This window comes from Lemur catta, chromosome 11 (genome assembly GCF_020740605.2).
Source record: "Lemur catta isolate mLemCat1 chromosome 11, mLemCat1.pri, whole genome shotgun sequence".
In the NCBI taxonomy this organism is placed as follows: Eukaryota; Metazoa; Chordata; class Mammalia; order Primates; family Lemuridae; genus Lemur; species Lemur catta.
The window spans coordinates 72959599-72981985 of NC_059138.1; the positions used below are offsets into that span (position 1 = coordinate 72959599).

The window sequence follows — 22387 nt, forward strand, 5'->3', positions numbered from 1 at the left end:
GATACAAAGAATAAAGCGAATACGCTGACGAACTGAAAGCAACAGATAGACACCACCACACATGATCACTACGTTTCAGTTTTTTGATTTAGGACACGTATAGCAAGATAAACACACAGTTATACACCTTGTTTTTGCTGGGTTCCCAGAAAGCAGAGAGCAAACTGATATTACGAACTCTGTAGAGCAGTGAGAATTACATCTCGTGGCTCAGATGACTAGCTCCCCGGAAAGCCTGAGAGGAGGAAAGTGGAGCAAGGAGAGGAAAGCAGGGAGCAAGGGAGATTCTACAGGCAAGGGCTGAGCCGGGAATTAGGGATTGGGAGGATATCCTGGATGGGACAGGTTATTTTACACCTAGATCTACTTGGGGGGCAGCTGGGGATGAAGGCAATGCCAAGTCATTCACTCACTGTCCTTTAGAAGCATGATATTCTGAGTACCAGGCATGAAAACATTTCAAAGAACTCTGCAGAATGAAATACACCTTGGACACTGAACTTTGGTACACACTTTTCTCTCTGCTTCACTTAGCATTTTAGACCATGGGAGAGCTCACGTCTACTGCCTCCTCTGGCTAAATTCCAGAGCCATATAGTGAATGTTAGTCTTTACTTACCTCCTCATCTTTGTACCTGCCCCCACCAGCCTCCAATCACTGAGGTACAAAAAAATTTAAAAAGGATTTGTTCAAAAAACACAACCGAAGATTTTATTTATGAAGCCCTGTACAAAGCATTATGTAGTTACCCAGGGAATAAGACCTTGCACTTCTGTACCAGATATCCCAATAAAAATTCTTCTTAAATGAATTCGTATCTCAGCAGATAAGTCATATGTCAGATATGGCCATCACTTGGTTACAAAATTATACACATTTTATGATGAAGTTTGTTCATTGATTGTAAAGGGCTGAACAGTTTAATAATTCTTTAAACTAGTTTTAAAAACAAACCCCTATCAATTAAAACCCACCCTCTAAAAGCAACTGTTTGAAGCAGAAGCAGCCTGTTTTAAAGTCCTCTCCAAGGCTTCCCTGGCTGGTCAGTTTAATTGGGCTTGACTTTTGAGAAGGTGGAGAGGCTGGGAAAAGGCCCTTAGAAATGGGTCCCTTTGGCCTGGTGTCCTCCTCTACTCTCTTGCTGCCTTGATTGATTTCCTATTTTCATCTGGACTGGAAGTTCATGGATAGGAGTGTTCCTACATCAAAGTTTATCCTCCATTGTGGATTAGCTGCTTTGGATTTGATGTGATCGCCATTGTACACTTTAATGAGTAAATGAGCTGAATTCAGCTGTCCACTTGTCAATTACTGGACTATTTTTTCACATGCTCCAGACTATTTTATAGAAATAGTGTCATCATCGGTGGTCAACAAGCATTTGTTGAATGTCTGTTATATGCAAAGGATAGAATGAAGCGTTTGGTTTGAATTCATCACAGTACTGCACAGCAGAGTGGTGCTGAATTCAGGGGAAGGAGGCTGGGTGTAAGGCCTGGCTGGATAACTCACTACCCTAAGACCTTGGGACAAATCATTTATCCTCAGTTTCCTAAACAGGAAAATGGTAAAAAATAACAGAACTTACCTCATGGGGTTGTTATAAGAATTGAATGAACAGTGCACAGCATGAGAAATGGTAAACACTCAGCAAACATTAGCTATTACTAGTCTTAAATTATCATCACATTTGACATGATAGTTAAAGAACACAAGGTTTTCTAAATGGATTCTCATGGGGGATGGGAAGAGAAGGTAGTATACAGAAATCTGCTTATTTGTTGGAATTTTCTCTTCCTCTAAAGCAGTTGTTTTTAACTAGCATACGTTGGTGTCATTAATTTTCTCCCTTGAGAGTACCTGTGTGACACTTTCCTCCAACAAGAGGTAAATTGCTATTCAAGCTGCAAAATGGCATCTGCTCTTACTATAGACGGTGTGATATTTTTGTATTACAAAGTTGAGGCCAATAAACAGAAAACAGACAAGTGCTGTGCTATATTACCTCTCCAAGTAATGGATGATAAAAAAGAAAACCATGAAAATGAACAGGACAGAAACGCAGGGAAACATCTTTCAAAGTTCCAACATTTAGAAAGGCACTTAAAGGATGGCCTTTGGGAGCTATTTCCATATTCACACTTTTGCACATATTCACAAGTTTTTTGACTTGCTCAACTTCCAGCCCTTTTCCTAACACTGCCAGGCCTAAACTGAGCAGTGGTAGGACTAAGGCTACTCTCTGTATTTAAGATTCCTTTCATCTTGGGGACTCAAAGCACTCCAGTTAACATTACTCAAACAACTTTAAAGAAATAGGGAGTAAAGTTTTTTTTTTTTTTTTTAAAAAAAAGGACAAAATATGAATTATGATTGGATTTGGCAACAACTGTGAAATTTCCCATTTTTGGAAATTCCTTTTTGATCCACCCAGAGCGGCATCTAGAATGCTTACAAGATCAGAAGGCAGAAGGAGAGGCTTCTCTGACATTAGCCAAGTGGAAAGCAGGGCAGCAAAGACCTGGAATGTTTCACTAGAAAGTGAGGCTCGATCACTTGCCCGAGGTTCCTGAGTCACCTGTGCCCCTTATTTGAAAGAGTCACAACACTGAACACAAGGAAAGAAAGGGAGGAAACATCTGAAGACATCTGCCACTTCCTCATTATTCGCAATCTCACTCAATTCTGTTACTAACCATAAAATCTAATCTGCTTGTTGATATTATGGGATGTACAAACTGTATAAAGGCATTTTCTCTACCAGATATAGTAGTCAAGCCCTTTTCTTCTTAGATCTCAGGGCTTGAAATATTGTGGGGTGCCAAATTAGTTAATTAACAAATATTTACTGGACATACACCATGTACTTTGTACCATGCTGGCAATGAATCATATGTTTGTGTCTAATGATAGAGCAGAGTCTACTAGCAAAAACAAGAAAAAGCCCCTCACACATAGCATTAATGAAACGTCATCTCATGTTACTGTGGTTATATAATTTTATAAGTATTTATCTCATCATAACAAAATGTTACACTATCAAGGGTTCTAATAGATGTTCTGGAAGAACTCAACTCTAAGGCAGGAGGTGGATGATAAACTGGCTAAAGCTGAGGAAGTTTAGAAATCCCTTGTTCCCAATCCAGAGGTTAAACTATTATGCATTTGAGTACAGATTAAATTTGTGGAAAGAGAATTTAACAATATACTACTTATTTGTATCTCTGTATTTTTTAAAACTCAAGATTTTACTGACAAACTAGGCCATGTTTAACAATTTTTTTATTTTATATATGTATAAATTATACTCTTTCCACCTCTGAGTGAAGCTGTGTTTTCTATGGCTTGATCATGTTTTTAATCTCCAATCTCTACCACCTTCTTCTTTATCTTGTGAATTAGCTTTTCAATATTCTTGAATCTACTGAACTCAAGAGAAGTAAAAGTGATCTCTATATGGTTCGTTTCTATAATTACACTCAAAAATTGATTTCAAATCCATTACAAGCAATTGATTTATCTGAAATTTAGAAGAATCTTACTTGATTTAAAAATTCTCACAATGCTTCACTCAGTGTCACTGATGAAGTTCAAACTTTTAAACTACATGTATATTGGAATCAGTTTTCTTCTAGTGGCTGAACTGCAAATCTGAATCTATAATATGTAACTCAGTTATGTTTTTAATCATGACCCTGCATGGTATCAGAGTCTATGAAGTGAGCAGCAATAGAGTGGAGAAATTATAGGAAAAGTAGAGCCTTACATGCACACATTTTAGAAACAATTGAATGGAAGCTCTACTCTTTGTGAAAGGCTATATTCAAAGTGTTTGTATACTGATAGCAAAAGAAACCCCACAAAAAAACCAAAAAACCCCACATATATAGATTTTACCTACAGATGGCTGAAAGGGTAGTCTTAGAAAGTGGTTTTTCTATGATTCTATAATACTTTATGTATAATATCTGCAATTAAATTAGGGCATAGTCAATCAGCTTAAAACAAAATAAAGTATTATTAATAAAAACAATTGCTGGACTAAACAACTTCTTTTTCATAAAAGAAAGTGTCATATGCAGCCAAGTGGCAAAAACAGAATGGAGTAAGCTGTGGTTAAGTGTAAATCCTATAGCAATGAAAGCCATTTGTATTATCCTTACTTCTTTGAATAAATTCAGATGACAGCCCTATTTCATTTCTTCATTCAGTTTGGAGGCCAGATGGCATTAGAATCATTTACTTCACCTTGTTGTGCTTAATTACTACAATCAACACACTATTTTCCAAATTAATCATAACAAAGTAATTTCATTAGTAACACAGCAGGCTGTTGAATTATTAGCATCATAACAGTTTGCAAACAATTAAACTTTATTTGAACCTTAAAAATTTGCAGAGTGGAACATTATTGTAAGATCTAATGGCAATAGAGTACAAATTCAGTACGGAGCAAATAATCAAGCAAAATGCTATATAAAATATGACTTACAATCACCTTTGAAAAAAATTAGCTCTCTAACTGTTCATAGAAAAACAAATAAAAGCTAAGCAAACATAATGAGAACATAGCAATTAGCATATTTTCTAACAAGCCATGTTGTTTAAATTCACATTAATGATATTATTATGATCTTGAAGAGTATGTGATATATTGTCAAGAGTGTAAAGAAAACTTTCTCCCTGGTTGTATATAAATGATTTCATCAAATGAATAGAAAGTAGTCATGAATCTAAAATAATGATTATTTTTCCTGTCATTCCAATTTTAAGTCCTTTGTTTCCTTTCTTATATCTCCTACCCATATTCAAGTTTAAAAAGAACAAAGGCCAGAGGAGCTCTGGACAGAAGTAATACCTTATTTCTGTATTGTCACCATTCACAGAGAGACTATCTGGCTTGGAATTGTTGGTCATCAGTTGGCAAAGGACTCCCTCTCCTGGATTAACTGTAAAAGGAGGCAGAAATCTTCTAAATGCTTTGCATTCTGGGTGAGTTTCTGCCCGAGTGGGGGAGGGGTTTCTAAGTGGTTTTGTATGCAATGAAAAGCTGCTGCCATCTACTGGTCTAGTTCTAAAAACTTCTCTTAAGCCCAAAGCACTGAAAACCCAAATCCAGGAGCAAGGCTACATCATCATTGGAAACAACTGCTTTTGCTTTTCAACCCCTCAGACTTTGAAAACCACCCCACTAAGCTCATCTCTGGTTGTTTAACTTTTGCCAAGATGATTTCAATCTATTTCAATGGCACTGTCTTAGGAAATGGTTAACAATTGCACAAATGTATTTTTTGAAAACTTTAACTGCACAATTCTCTCTCTCTCTCTCCCTCTCTCTATATATGTATATATAAACTTAAGTTTACTTACAATTCCTAAACTTAAGATTTTTTTTTACATTTGCGACTGGATAATCATGGTATTGAGGGGATAATGGTAAAAGAGATACTCTGAAATATTGCTAGCAAATAGTTTCACATAAATAACTGAGGTTTTTAAATATTACCAGCTCATTTGGTAGGTTAGGATCTTTATAAAGCAAAGATCTGAAAAGTTCAACAAAGATAGTACCTGTTAAGTATTGATTCAATATTATGTCTATTCCAAATAATTAGTCAATCAGCAAGGCATTTTGACGTATATATTAAGGCCATATTGGCACCTCCTGAGGCATTTAAAATACCTCTGATTTCAACTATACATGAAAAAGTAATGACATGATTCTGCAAATCTTGGCCAGGCAGCACAGAGCATAACTCAAATGTCAAGCTAACACTACTCTTCCACTCACCTGTTGGTACACTTTACCACCATGATTTCTACATTCTCCTCTCTTGAAGTTTTTTTTTTTCAGTGCTCTGAGAAGCATAGAGGAGACTCAGATCTGCTATTTTGCGGTGGAACTTCAATAGCACAGCAATCACAAGGCAGGATAAGGGAGTGCTTGGTTATGCCTTCTTGCTTTGAGAATACATTGAGATTCTTTATACCATTCAATTGTAGTAAAATGGGGTTTATTATGAAATTTTTTTTATTTCATTAAATTTAAACAAAACTGTGGAAGAAAATGTCGGCACACCATCATGGAACTAGGATATTTGTTATTGGTAAAGTGCTTTGCACAAACCATACTTCTGGTGTGCACGTGTACTGCAGGTGACAGCACACTGGCATTTGCAATTCTATCATTCTTCCTTCTGCAGCTAAATTACCAGGAAGTAATTTTGTCAATCGCTAAATCCTCTTTCACAAAACCATGTTACTATTGTGTGAAAAATAATACTAAGATAAGCTTTAACATAAACACATTCTTTATCATCTACCAAAAAACCTGTATGATATATTCAATTTAAAATAATATGAAATTATATATTATATTCTAAAAAATAATAGATGTCCAATGATTACAAAACATTACAACTCACACCAGAATTAGCAATGGTAGACTACTATAATATAGTAGACTATACATGTATAAAATAGTGATGAATTCTTCACATAAATGAAATGGGTAAATAAAAACTATAATTATGTCTTTGCAAAATAGCAACAGGCATAACTTTACTGCTTCCATCTAATTTACATTAATATCCTTCATTTAATTTCACATCAGAGGAATATTTTAATGAATGACTGCATAAAATAACAAAGACAAGAGATGGTCAACAAAACAAAGAGAGGTTATGAGTTGTCACTCATGCTTTCACAATGCTTCTAAATCCAAACAAGCAGAAAACAAGCAGAAGAATCTTCCTTTTCTGCAGCCAGAAAGGGAAAGTTGCATGTTAATTTTTTTTCTTCAGTCAAAATGTTGATTTTCCCTGCTTAGAAAAAAATTACATTTTTAGACAAGGAAAAATGAAGGTTTACTCAAAATTTTGTCAATTTAACTCCTCAGAAAGGCCATAAAAGTGGTATTTTACTAAAGAGGAGGTGGTTTCAGAAAACAGCTGGTTATTACTGAAGGAACTTTCTCTAAACTCTTCACTTCCAAAGTAAATTCCATGACGTTATTTTAAAAATTAGACTAGATCAAACAGAACGAAAAAGATTTGGGGGCACAATCTTGTGTTATCAGAAAACTATAAAGACTTTTTAAAAGGCAACGACTCATAACGAAGAGAACAAGAGAACATATGAGCTATTACAGAATATTGGATTAAAATGTACTTACCCAGGACTCTCAAATATCATACATCTCCATTATGTAGGCTTTAGGCACCAAGCCAATGGCTCCCTTCATTTCTCCTACCCACCAGCCATATCTATTGTATTCCTAATTGAAAACAATATGCAATATTAACCTTTAGACTGGTGTACTGGTGTAAGTACAATGTCGTTTGTATGCAACTTCTTAGAAACATTATTTCTTTTTATAAAGTTACAAGAGCTTGAGCTGCAAATGGAAACATTTTCATCTTTTTTGTTTCTGGACACTTTAAAATGCTGTTAGGCAAAGATTTAAATTAACTTATAACACAAAGCCTGTTTATTACTAGGCTTAGAACACAGAAACACTCACTCAGGATAAGAACTTAGAAAATGAAACTATCTCTGGAAGCCGGCTCTCTCCGACTGCTCCCCTACGCCCGCCCATCTCCCTCTGTTTCTCCCTCTCTCTCCACAAAGCCTGGGAACACCTTTTATGTGCCAGAGGTTGTTAAGGTTCAAGCCAGGATCTTTAAGATACTATATTTGCCTTCAACAAGCTTATCATCTAGCAAGGATAAAATTATTTTTTTCACAATAAACTACTTCATTCCTAATTAAACTGATAGGACCTAAAATGATTTAGAATGTAGAGTTATGCTCCTTCTTAAGAAAAATCTAATACATACATTTCAACAGATAAATCAGAGAATACAGAAACACTAAGAATACAAAAAAAGTTGCCTTACAAAATAATTCACAAACAGGTTCCTTTAATATAGCTTCCCTATGGTATTTGTTGTTCCTTTTATTGATCATAAACTACCTTAGGTAAAGGATGGGTAGAAGGATTTTAAAGGTGGTGTTAGATTCACCTTTATAGTGAAAGATCAATAGGAAATAAAAGTATCTCAAGTTATAAAGGCAAAATATTAATCTAGCTGTAAGAAAGAGTGATTGATGAGTTACTTCTGCATCTACTTTGCAACGGGAGATAAACAAACCTATGCCTCCTTTTCTCCCACTTTTTCCTCCTTTGACAGATGCACCACTGCTTTAGGCATTGTGATCACTCCGTAAACCAGTCTCATGTGTCTGCCAGATTGACTAATGTATTTTTACCTCAAATTTATTTATGTTTAGTGAGATGCAAACAAAGTAAAATGAATTACAAGTTTCAAGAATAATATCTTCCAAAAGCAATAGTCTGAACAAGCATTGTAGGATTCAAATTTAATTTTTCATATAAGATAAATTTTTAAAATCAATTCTAAAAGTAATTCAATAGGTTATGATTTTCCAACATGAGTCACAGATAAATGTGCATATGCATATTGAGCTATATGTGGGGAAGGAACGTTAATAGCAGTACAGACTTAACATTTGTATTGATTAGTACGCTATTGACCAACAGAAAGGAAAATTATGCAATTCTTCAATACAAATGTAGCAACATTAGCATATATGTATTGATATGTAGTATATTAATAGAGAGATTACAAGATAAAATCTAGAGGTGCTTTGTTAAACAGTGGGCAGCATCAGAATTAGGTTTATTGGAAGAACAAAGTGGAGGGAAAGGGGAAGGATAGACTAATCCTGCACTTCTTATTCTAATGAGGGCACAGGTCTGGCTTGCGAAGCAGTAGACTCAACATTTTAAGTTTAAAAGTCCACTGGCAGCAGGAATTTAGCAGACAAAACTGTCTAAACAACGAAAAGATTCTGATGCCCAGAACTCAATGATGATGATTATAATCTATGTAGGATGTATTTATCAGAAGAAATACCAATTTACTGAAAGCCATTATTAGCAGCCATCATATCCTAATAGGTACCTAATAAAATTGCCCTTTTCAGTTTTTAAGACAATGAATACAATCAGAGCCTAAGGCTTAACAAAACAAATGTACTTAACCTTCCATAGACTATTATAAGATTTCAAAATGGATAGTTAACAGGGTAAGTCTGAGTGTTAAAGCTCTTACCCAATGTCAAGCTAAGAATTTTTAAATTGATTATTTGGAAAGAGTAAAGTAACTAGTCACCCCCATCCCATGACAGGCAGAGAAAACATTTAGCAAGAGGACAAACTGACCTATATCTGCTTCCGGAGAATGGGCCTCAATCTGGGCGTCAATGTTTAGATTCAAATTACAAGCCAGAAGTACATATTACTTTATTATATTCTACTTTGGTTACAGTCTGTACTGTCAATTAAGGGCATACTGTCATTCTCAAAAAGCCTTACTCAACCCAAATTTAAGAAATTGATTTCCCACAAATTACATCAACAAAGGACTGACGACAGACTTCACACCTGAGAGAATTCTGTACTACGGTAGACCCATAAAATTCATTAAATAGGAGCACAGCCATAAACAGGAAGGAGGGAGGAGCTTATACAACTGTAAATAAATTCCTTAAAAGTAACATTCTAGGGAGAAATAAGAAGTTTTAAACTAAAATAGTTTTAAATGCTTCCCTTAATTTAAAATGATTGAAAAACATAAATACTTCATAAAAGTACTCTAAAATATCACAGATTTAAATCATAAAAGGGTAAAACTAAAACCAGAGTATTTGTTCCTTTACATTCATAAAGAATTGCATATAATACTCTTGTGTGGAATTAAGAGATAAGATAAAATATAGTGACTTAAAAATACAGGAGGCAAATTTATGGATTTATACTGCAGCCATTAGAGTATGTCGACAAGACTGCAAACAAAGGAGCTTTTACTTTTACCATTACCATCCTCTGTATGAGCCTCCTGAGCAACATGAATCCCAATTAAACCATTTGCAGCCTATAAATTGCAATGAAAATGCTTCTTGGAGTACAGTATTCTAAACTTTGGCCTGAAGATTCACTATCATACAAGGTTTCCTCCTGAAGAAGAAAATTTGCCTGTCTTTACCTTTCCTCTTTGCCACCCCAAACAAATGTGATTATGGATGTCATATCACTTACAGAGGAAAACAATGCAATCGATACAGTGTTGTTTTGCAGTCCACATACTAACTATAGCATTGTTCTATAAAGTCACAGGTGGATCATTTAAAGCAAAACAACAAAAACTCTCAAATCTTATCTTGTTAATAAACAAAAAATAAAGAGATGAACCATACCAGGCTGCCATCTAAATCTTTGAAAGGTTAGGAAGCATCATGTCATCTTTATGGCACACAAGATCTCAGGTACAAGAAGGTCTGCCATCTGGTATCCTTCACCCTACTCGGCTCTTAACATCAACTGAAATGCTAACATAGGCAAGTGACTGTACTTCAGGAGGACTGATAAAATAATGAAGAGTCCTTTAATCTACAGGAAACCATTCTAGTCAATTTACAAGAAATATTGCATCCCTTTGTAGGACATGTAATTATTTTCTATTAATCATGTGCTATAAAGCTACATTATGCGGTTATTCTGTTATCACTAGAAAGAGGCCTGCAGTCAGCTTCTGACAATGTTAGGTAATTACTAACACAAAGCTGCTTTCTCCTCTCGCAGTAATGCTATCAAGATCCAGAGGTATAGTGATGCTTATTGTATAAAAATAGTACTCAAAAGAAATTCAATATCTGCAAAATGGATGGCTTCAAGGCAAAATGTAATGTGGCAGTCAAAGAAGGAAAAAAAAAAAAAACCCAAAGTTGCCCAATAATCCGAGAAAATAATACTAAGGTGGCACTGAACACTTGTGATCTATAATAACTCCTGTGTTTTCAATTTTCATGCCATTAAAATCGCTTTATTTGTTTTATTTTGTAGTTAAAAATTTTAGGCCCTAATTAATATTTACTAAGCAATAAATTAAAGTGATTGTGTAAGAAGGCAACGAAAAAGGGGATAGTTTTGATACAGTAAAACAGAGACTTTATCCAACACAATAGTAAGCATATGTCCACGTTTACTCATTAACTAAATCTTCTCTCTCTGCTGGTGTATTATTTTACACTTAAATAAGGCCCCAATATTTACTTAAATCCTTTTCAGCACCATGACTCTCATTTCTCAAATGTATTAATCCACTTTCTGCAAAGGATGTGATAAAAGAATGCTGCCTTAACAGAAACCTGAAACACTTGTAAGATTTTGCGAGGTACTAGCCCTTTCAGAAATTAATTATTGATATGTTTGAAAGCAACAGGTGTTAGAAATGTTAAAAGGCTCTGTGTTCTTTTTCCAAACATGTATCTGTGCCTCAAAACATACCAGCCTTTTGTGGAAAGGAAAGCAATTTTAGTCACAAAATATAAAATACAGCAAGTTTAAGAATCAATGGACTTCATTATTGTTTTCCAAGTATTCACTGTGATTTTTCAAATTATTCATAAATACTGTAGTACTATGAAAACTAGATAGTTACTTTAAATTATATAATTACTTTCTTGAAGGCTACCCCTTCAGGCTCTTCCTTTTTATCAACTCTGATCAGAAACTTTGTAAGAATCCTCTCATTTCTCACACATGCATCATTTCAAAAAGTTCTCTTCAAATGCACAACAGGAACATGACAACCTCAGTGTTTTACTATCTAACATTAACTGCTAGAATCTTAGTTTGCTAACTTGTCGAATCAGGAAATTGACACTCACAATCTCTAAGGTCCTTCGTGATGTTTAAACACTGCCATTCGTGAACCTGCTTAAAGACACTAAGTTTCCTAGTAGTGTATGGAAATCAACCTCACTACTTTATAATTTACAATGCAGGTGTGACTTTGAGTTCCTCTAATCCAAAGAATTATTATTTTTTTCTCCTCGTACTCTTCTACACTCCATTTTTAAAGCAAGAGAGACAAAAGGACAAGGAAGCTAATAGAAAGAATTTAATTCCTATAACAAATTTTGGTTTATATCCCAAGAGTCAAGACACATTCAATTCAAATTTCGACACAGTCAACAGTTATTAATATAATACCATACAGTGAAAACTGATATTCAGACTGATGATTCATAGATAATGTTAGGCAAAGAAAGACCAAATCATGCTCAGCAGAGAGTGGCTTTGGTACTCAGTGTACAGTATTGCACCTACCAAGGCATGACTCTATTAACGGTTCTCAGGTTCACCCACTCCACACTATTCTGTCACCACTCTAGTTTAGGCCTTCATCAGCTCGCCCTGGATTATTGCATTAACAGCTTTGCCTCTCTGTTCTCTTCAGAAACTGCTTTCATCAGTTTACCCTGCTGCTCAAGAACTTATACTAGCTCCCCGCTGCATCAACTACAAACTCCTCTGCCTGGCTTGTTCCCACCCTACCAGCAACCTTCTCCTGTCACTGCTCTGGCCGGTACAGCCCACCCTTGCACACCACACTCATTCCCACCTCCACCCGTGGGGCTCCCTTCCCGGGGATGTCTCCCCTCCCCCAGCCAAATCCCATCCAATGACTAAGACCCAACTCAAGTTACTCAACTGTCATGAATTTTTCTCGAATTATCTAGTCCATACTCACATCTCTCATTTTGAGCTGAGCATTTATTCCTCAGTGGATTTTATGTACATTAGTTTTATTCCTCAACTAAAATAAAGTGCAAACTCACTGAGGTCAGGGGAAGGCCTTAGGGTCAATCCATACTCCCCACAATGCTGGACGTGTAAAAAGTGTTCAAGAAACAGATACTGGATGATGAAATAGACTCATTCTTCATTTTGGATGATGCATCAGCTATCCTAAATATTTTCTTAAGAAATGTAATTTCCAATGGGAATATCTTTTCATTTGTATATATTAGACGTATTTAAAGACTTTCAGTAGTGACTAAAGAAATGCTTGTTTTGTTACATGTGCAAGTCCAGCTGTGCAATGTGAAGTAGGACGTTGCTCCTTGTCATGCTGCTGCCACCATGTTTCAAATGCACTATACGGGATGCCTTGTCTAAAGCGCTTAAATCTCAAGTGCAGAAAGAAAGGCATTTGACCCCTTTGGAACTGGGACCAAATAATTCTAATTCTCAGAAGAAATGACTTCAGTTGGATTTATTTGTAAGCCCTAAAGAGGTTAAGACAGACCCTGCAAAGGTAGAAACGGTGGAAGGTACAATGGAAAGTCTGCTGGTTTTCCAGCCTCTTGTTAGCATTCTTATCTTAGAAGATCCAGGGTCTCATCATAGCTCTGTGCTAACTAGGTATGTGGCCTTGGGCAATCCTCAAGTTCTTTAGTGAAGATTTTTCTTTTTCTTTTTTTTGGTTTATATTTCTATTCCTCATTGAGACTCTAATAACCCAGTTACATACTTAATATAAATTGATAAGCCTAGTTACTACACATTTGGGCCCTCGCAGAATTACCTTAATGAAATATTTTGTTATATTTACTAAGAAATTTTTTTGTTGAAGCTATTACCTGCCATTTTGCACTTATTATGTGAAGTTGTTCAGGCCAGATATTCAGTGCAGATTCTAGAAATTCATGTGGGAATTTTTTTTTTTTTTTAAGTAGCCAGTTGCTGGGAAAAGCCAAGATTCCTCTCTTATGATTAAAAGGAATCATTAGCTCTCTATCTTTCCCTTTTTCAGCTTGGCTGCCAAGAAGCTCAGGGCCGAGGTGGAAGTTCAACTGTAGAAACTCTATCGTCTTTTAAAGTTTCCATAGGAATGGTCCTTTTTCCTTTGGTCTTTTACTTATTTTTCTCCGATTATGTTCAGCCTCAATTTCTTCACCTATCAAGTGACGGGCTGGCACTAAGGTCTCCCTACTCTGATTCTATCATTCTAAGTTCTTTTAAAAAGTCAGAATTATTTTCTATTTTTAACTCTATTTTGGTAAACATATATTAAACATCTGTCTGGCATAATGTTAGATACTGGGGATACAAAAATACTTAGGACACACCGTCTACCTCAAGAAATTCAGAGTTTAAAGAAAGAGAGAGAGAAAGATAATCATAACATTGGATGTTGGGTGGGAAAGGGAAGAAATCTGTAAAAAGAAAAGCAACTAATTCTACAATGGAATCTAGGAGGCTTTGCACAGAGTGACAGTTGTGTTCCTACTCCAGAAAGAATAATGAAAGGAGTAATACAAGGCAAGTACAAAGACCTGGGGAGATAAAAGAATGTACCTGTGTTCAGGGAAGAGCAAGTAGTTGAGAATGTGGTTAACACAAAAGGTACAGGAGGAAGATGTGGGAATCGTGGTATAAGACGAGGTAGGAAAACTAGGTTGGAAACATCAGGTTGGTTTGGTTTCTTGCAGTGTTTCTCTGGCTGCCTACCATTCTCCAGGAAGGTAGGGGAAGAGAAGTGATCCTGACTGTCTGTTGGATCTATGCTTCCCTTTCTTTGATAGGACCATCCTCCCTTTTCCATTGTGTTCTTCTGGATTTTATATCTAACAGACACAAAAAATAAGCATTTCAATATTTGTTGAATGAATAAATTCCATCCATATGTGAAGTTCTAGTTCAAATTCTATTTCCTTACGAATCTTTCCTTAATTACGCCAGACTTTACCGATATCCTCCTCTTCTGGACTTCTCCAATACTACAACACTTATAGCCTACACTGTGCTCTATTACTATTTTCTATTTAATGGATTGGTCTTCCCTACAACTCAACTACAGTACCCTTGAAAGAATGCTAGCTTGTGGCTTTTCTGCTAGGAATAATGCTTTGAATAATAAGTGTTAATAAAATACTTGTTGATTAGAAAATGGAATAATTTTGACCATATAAAAGATTTAATTACGCAGAAGGTACTATCAATAACATGGTTCACTTTGTGTAGAAAGGAAATGTGATAGTTATAATTAAACTGATACAGAAAAAAACTTAAAGTCCTAATCAAGGCCCACTTAAGTGTACAAAGTAAAAAGAGAAAAGAGGTTAGACCTGCAATGATTCCTGGAAAAGACACTTACTAGCTGGATACCTTCAGGCAATTTCTATAATAATCTTATTGGGCATCAGTTTCCTAATCTGCAAAATTATAACAGCATATATTTCATAGTGTTATCATATGAATTACATGAGTGAAAGCATATTACGTGCCTACAACAGGACATTGTAGGTGCTCAATAATACTTTTTCCTTTCCTCCCTCTCCCTACCCACTGTCTCTAAACTGGTATAACAAAATATCAGGGCAACAAAAAATAGAGTACTCTGGAATGCACAACAAGGCAATCTGATTATTAATATTATGAGCAGGTTTCTATCCTACTCTTCCACAGGGAATCTGATCTTCCAGCGAGAATATTTGAGAAACAACCTTTTCTTAGAATTTTACTGATTACTTTTTGATAGGTAAACATTCAATGGTGAACATCTGTCACTTATCTATAATTTATTAAACATTTACTCTAAAATTTTTCTTAATCAGTAGTCTGTCTCTACTGTCTCATGCCTAATAATTTCCCTGGAATATCCAGCTTCACATTCTAAAGAGAAGAGGAGGGAGACATTTCAAAAGAGTGAAAGTGTACTACATACACTGAGGGAGTTCCTGATTTTTGAGGTAGAGGGTAGGGGTGGAAAGGGCATAAGAAATCATGGATTGTTCAATTTGAGATTCTTAAAAAGTTACCATCCTAACACATGTTATAAGTAAAAAAAAAAAAAAAAAAAATTATCAACTTAGTGCTTTTCTTTAAGGTTTTGTTGTTCTTCTGGCAAACCCTTGATTATTCCGTGCTGAACTAAACCAAGCAGGCCCTGCAGCCTGGCTCCTTTCCAAAACAGCCCTCTCCACTGCTACCTCTGCCCATCCTGCCTCTCTGACACTGCCTTCTGGTTTGTGCAGTGCTATACAACGTGCCTATTGCCATATAACACGAATCCTGCTCTTGAAATTATGAAATTTCATGAACATGTTTCTAGGAAAATACTATTAACTACAATATTATGTCTATGTTTTATTTAAGTAGTAATAAAAATGAAACTCAAACTAGTAAAAAAATTTATTGTTTTGTCTTTGCATTTCAAGTTCTCAATTCTATCCTTCCCAGCAAAATGAATTTTATAAGATCTGAAGCTCAAGAACTCTTCTTACCTTAGAAATTATAGCATGATTTTAAACAACCTGACTCCTTAAATAAAGGTTTTCTACCTTGAATATGATTTTCTTCCTATCAAATGAATATGAAACCAAGACTTATGTTTCAGAGTGAATCCACTAACAATGCAGCTGTCATTGAGGTAAAAAATTCCACTTTATCCATCCTTGTAAATTTGCTCCATTTTTTTTTCTTTAGGGGAAAAAAAGATTTCCAAATCTCCATTGAACTATTGAAGCATTTTAAGACATAAAAAACCCAACAGCAACCCTATATAAAAAGAACTGCAAAGCAAAAAGTTACTGGCTTGCCTTTTAACGCAAGCAGTATTTAGATTTATTATTAGTGAGGTTCAAAGGTTAAAACTAAGAAGATGCCAGATAGTTTGAAGGAGGGGCTGGCTCAGCTACGGGTCACATGACAGCTGCTAATTGGAAAATGTTAAAAAGGGAGGGGGAAGGGCAGGGTATCTGCCTACTCTTCTTCCTTTATTGTAACATTTAATTTTCACTGGAAAAAAAATAAAGACTAAGATTTGTATAACTCTAAAAAGAGGCCTAAATAAATCACCCCCAGGCTGACTGAGCACAGTTGACACTCCACCAAGGCTTCTTTGCAAACAGAAAAAGATGACTGAATTTTAAAATAAAACTACAGGGTGTCTCAAAAGTCACCATATGCAGGGAAAATAGGAAATTGTAGCTAAATGTACCTTTATTTACAAAATATTCATTACAAAATTTTTCCTTTGTATGGAGACTTTCGGGATGCCCTGTATATTTCTGTAGTGATTTTTTAATGAAGATAACTTAATCCCTAAACTAATTAAATGTTTTTCTGCCATTAGATTTACAAAATTAAAACACTCTTCATTATAATGTATGCCATTTTCTTTCTTAATTTGTCTAGATGTTTATTTATATTGAAAGAACTCATCTTTTCTTAAACTATTTTGTGTTCCCTTTTTAAGATCATTTTCAGAACTGACAAACTTCTAGAAGGTAAGTTGAATCAAAGAGTGATAATTTAATATTTCAAACTGTAATTTAGTTCATTACCACAAGAAAGCTGAATATCTTTAAAATCTTTTAAATGGTTGTATTTATTAGAAAATTCATAGCGTTAATTTCTTTACAAAGTATACATTTTTTATGTCTCCACAAATATTATGTTAGATTCCTTAAAATGTATTATTTCTTATACATATAATTTCTATATTTAATTCAGAATGATGAACAAAGTTTCTCATGATTAATTCTAATTCTTTATTTACATGAGATAGGAAAGTAATAACCCATATCTAGATCTAAAGTTGAATTTATGACATTTTGATTGTGCAGATTAGCTGCAATTACCTGCACCACTCATTCTGAGCCACTAGATGGTGTAAAAAATAAATTAAAATGGTAAAATTTCATCCCATAGCCATGAAATATAACTCTGAGAAAGATTAAACAAATTTCTAGGCATATAGCAATGCTAGCAATTTCTATACTAATTGTGCTTTAAAAAAAATCTGTCAGTACATAACACTGGCCCTACCTTGATCTAGAAACAAGCCCTTTTGAGCAATTTTTTTGCTCTCTTTTATTAAAGGCCTTGAATTCTTAAGTTATAATAATACCAACCTTTCAAAATTGCAGTCATCATTCACATATTAAATGAATTTATGGTATTAATTTATGGTCTCTGTTTGCCAAAGTTTTGATAAAACTGGAAGGCCAAACCAATAAAAGATTATTACAGAGTCTCAAGAGATTCCTACCCGAACTCACCCAAACCGAGGGAGGGAAATAAGAGTCTTCACAAACATACACTCAACCCCAAAGCAACCTGACTACCAACAGCCAAGACACCCATCAATGGCCCAGAATATGTCTAAATCCCACCAAAGAACAGCTAAGTGTCCTTTCTTTTCACCCTCATCAAGATTTATCAGGTTGATTCTACCAGGTCCACAGCTGGGTAACTATAATCGTTCAGCCAGCGGTGATGATGTGCTGGTGGACAAGGTCTTCTTTCCTGTTTCTTTCTTGGCTCTTTTTGCAAAAACCAAAATGAGCCCCAGGTAAAATATTCATCTCTAGAAGGTCCCTAATCAATATAATCATGATGGCAGAACTTCAAGCTTTGTAAAAGGCTGATAGAGGATGTTTTTGGTCAGCTCTCTCCCAGATAACAGCATTTAAAACTTTTAGATGGAAGTATATGGTTCCCTTGAGTTGGACCACCTCTAACCGTAGTTCTATGATCAGGCTTCACAAACAGAATGAAGGTCTCCACAAAACAGGTTTGGGAGAACAGACACTACCTCCCCTGGAATCCTGAAAGTATGACACACAGCTATGATTATACTTTTAATTCCATGTTAACAGACATGATTTCCTGAGGCAGTGGTGGCAGTAAGACATGCCTATGGGAACGCTGCTTATTTCACAGCCAGTCCTGGAGGTCAGCATTCTTAGGCTTTCAGCGCTTTCCCAATAACCTACAAGTGCTTATATCTTAATCCTCTTGGATTCTTGGTGCCAGAATGGGTCCTAGCACATTATGGATGCTTTATGACAGTTTCAAATTAAACAGAAGGAAGAGAGGAAGGAAGGAAGGAAGGGAGGGAGGGAGGGAGATAGAAGTACAAGAAAGAAAACAGGAAAAAGCACTGATCTAGGAGTCAAGACACCTAGCTCAAGTACTGACTCTGGCACTTTCTTTACTCAAGATCGTTCATCTTTAAACCAAGAAGAGATGATCACCACTAAGGCCCCTCACTCTAACGTTCTATGATTCTTTGAGTTATGATTTTATGCACCATCCATCTAGTGTTAAAATTCAATATGTGACCTTATTTCCAAATTCTCTTCTGTATCTAACAAGTCATATTATCTCTCTGAAAAGTCCAAAATATTTCTCTAATCTAGAGACCACATTAAACTCCTAGACTTATGATTTAACATTCCCCTACTTATATTTAAATTATTTCCATATTTCATTCGTTCCTGAATAATCTCATAAAGTAGACAGAGGGGGATTTTTTAAATCTCCATTTTACAGTAGGGGAAATTAAAATATGAAAATTAGGGGAGCTCACACACGTTATCAGAAGTATAATCATGATAAGAAACTTGATTTTTAAATCTAAGAACGAAAAGATTCTGAATAATCCTCTATAAGTCTTAAGAAGCAAAAACAAAGATTTGCATACATATATATAAAGATGAGTTTATAGCAATATACTTTGCTATTATGTTTACAAATACAGTATGCTAAACTTAAAAGAAATTACCTAAACCTGTCTGAATAGAAAACATTGCTTTTAAATTGTCGGAACACCCAATGTATTTACATAAAGATGAAAAACTTGTTCTATAAACACAGTTTCCAGTAGTGAATGGCAGACAAAATCAGAATAAGCACACAGAAGAATAAAAAGGAAGAGGAAAAGAAAAACATAATAAATAACCTAATACCTTACAATGTTAACTTTCGCAGAAGTATATTGTTTCTGGAGAAGGCAGTGGGTGGATGTGAGCCAAGGGCTAAAGTGATAGGTAAACACACTGTAAGTTGAATCCTGTTATCTGATTGTGTTTAAAATTTGATTATATTTCACTTGACAAAATAATTAATTATTTTGAACTCCCAATTGTTAGCAAGGACCTAGAAGAATTCCAACTGGCATTTTTCCCTAGTGCTGTAAGCCCAAATGTATTTAAAATTCAAGCTTTGTATTCCCCCTTTGCAGTTGTCATTTTGGGGTATCTCCTTACCTTGCTGAGAATGTAAATCACATCACCACGCTTAAATGACAACTCATCAGAAAGATGTCCTGTACAATCCCACAAACCCTGGTAAAAATTAGCATAATCAGTGCTTTTATCTCCTAGGAAGAAGAAAGAGAAAGCATGAGTTAGAGCTTTCATGTAATGAGCCCTCGTTTTAAAATGAATCAACAGAAATTAAAGGATGTCCTAGATTACCATAATAATTTAAAAAAATTCTATCCTGAGTAAATGAACATTTTATTACATCCACATAAGGATCCTACTTCTTACTATCCTCTAATTAAGACCATTTTAAAAAAGCTGATTTTGAATGTCTTTTTTTCTTTCTCCACCTTCCATCTAAAACCTGTCATTGCAATGTGTTCTCATCAAACCAGCACCTAAAAGTCACTTCCTACTTTTTTTTTTTTTTTTTTTGAGACAGAGTCTCGCTCTGTTGCCTGGCTAGAGTGCCGTGGCGTCAAGCTCACAGCAACCTTAAACTCCTGGGCTTAAGCAATCCTTCTGCCTCAGTCTCCTGAGTAGCTGGGACTACAGGCATGTGCCATCATGCCCGGCTAATTTTTTTCTATATATATTTTTAGCTGTCCAGATCATTTCTTTCCATTTTTAGTAGAGACGGGGTCTTGGTCTTGCTCAGGCTGGTCTCGAACTCCTGACCTTGAGCAATCCTCCCGCCTCGGCCTCCCAGAGTGCTAGGATTACAGGCATGAGCCACCGCGCCCGGCCTCTACTTATTTTGTATAACACACTTAAGCCCACTTGCAGCATGTTTTGAAGATGAGTCTGCCACACTTCACAATGACCAATATCTATGAGATGTGACATACACACTGTGAAATACCCATCTCACAGAACTTGGGACACTCATAAAAATAATAATAGTAAAGGAGCTAATGTACAAACATAAAACCAAAACTAGGGAACCAAAAATTTTTTTTAAATCCTAAAACCTAAAGCTGGTTAAAGGAAGTGGATAATGTGGAAATAATATAAAGGGTAATTGCAGCTCTTTTCTTTGGGGACATTTGTACTCAAAGCCTCTCAAGCTTGTCTCTGAAATATAATATTTTAGCAACTTTGAAATTGCCAATGCTGAAGCTGCATTTTTCAACGGATTTTTGTCAGCCCCAGTTTAGGACATTAGGCTCTGAATAAACATGCAACATACACTGGAGTTATCAGCTCATCCTTCTAACAGCATAAGCACAATGGATGTGATGTGCTCAAACTGCCATACAGACCATTAACTGATTGATTATTTAGCGCTTTCCGCTCTGTAATACCACAATAAACTGGGTAATAAATGCTTTGTCACTTATACAATGTGGGGCTCCTGAAACACAGAACAGAGTTAAATACACTGGATGCTTTTGTTACACTGAGAACTGTTTCCTGTTTTTAATTTCATGATAATTGAGTTTTGATGAGTTAATGCAAAAAGAATGCAAGTAATATCAATAAGACGTCCGTGTATTCACCAGCCAGGCAGAACATAAACGTGCTGACAACTTCTATCATTGGAATGTCATCTTTGAATTCTGAGGGGATAACTGTGGAGACACATGCTGGACCAGGGTTGTCATCTTAGTTTTGTTATATGGCTCTCAAACAGCAGGCTTCTTGGCAATTCCAACACAACCAGTCATATTAGCATGTCATTATAGTGTTCATCTTATTGCACTTAGTTTGTGATTAAATCAAAGTGTTAAGTTTACCAGAAATTCTAAAAATTCTCTTTAATATCTAAAACATTTTTTAAAGCCAAAAAAGGAGAATCTGCATAATATGGAGTCTGAATATTTAGGAAGTAGGATCCTACTCTTCAGTTATACTTGTAAGAAAAGACACAACCTAGCAAAATCCCCCTATTAAATTTTTGTCTCTAGGTTTCTAAGAATTAAAACTGAGAGAGAGGGACAATGGGAGAGGAGAGGTAAGGAGGGAGGCAGACAGAGATAGAGACACACACCTTATTGACTTCTCTACACTAGCATTTGAGCACTCATCACTGATACCAGCAGGGACATATACAAGCCTGGGAATCCAACCAAGAACTAACAATGCTTGTGGCCACCCTTCATTACATTTTTCCCCCAAAGCATACATTAAGTAAATTCTATAAATGGACACTAGAGGGCACTCTGGCTGGCCAGATCACTCCAAACAGTCAATTTTTTTTTTAGAAAAAAAATCACTTAATAATAAAGTGACTGATTTCCTTTAAAAACCACTTATTTAGACAAATAGAGATTTAGAAGTTGAAACATTCTAGTCAGATTAAATCAACTGCTAAATGGGTCAAATGTTGCGCCCCATGCAGTCCGTCAGTGTCAGTTTAAAAGTCAGGGAATTAGAGCAAAGAGAGGATGACATCATTTCACATGCAAGGCCCTCCCCCACAGCAACCGGCCAGGAGGTAAAAGGATCTGAATGGCTGGT

General features: G+C 35.6%; 1 protein-coding gene across 3 annotated transcripts in view; it reads right to left on the reverse strand.

Annotated features, from left to right (window-relative positions):
- Positions 1-4357: 4357 nt before the first annotated feature.
- The window catches only part of SKAP2 (src kinase associated phosphoprotein 2), a 179766-nt gene continuing 161736 nt past the window's right edge, over positions 4358-22387 (reverse strand). For 2 of the 3 annotated variants that reach the window (XM_045564525.1, XM_045564527.1), the window contains 3 exons: positions 19931-20043; positions 7176-7277; positions 4358-6825 (listed from right to left, as the gene is read on the reverse strand). In XM_045564525.1, coding sequence (XP_045420481.1) covers positions 7185-7277; positions 19931-20043 — 206 coding nt within the window. In that variant the 3' untranslated portion in view covers positions 4358-6825; positions 7176-7184. The remainder of the gene's footprint in view (positions 6826-7175; positions 7278-19930; positions 20044-22387) is intronic. The other variant, XM_045564526.1, reaches the window with a different exon arrangement.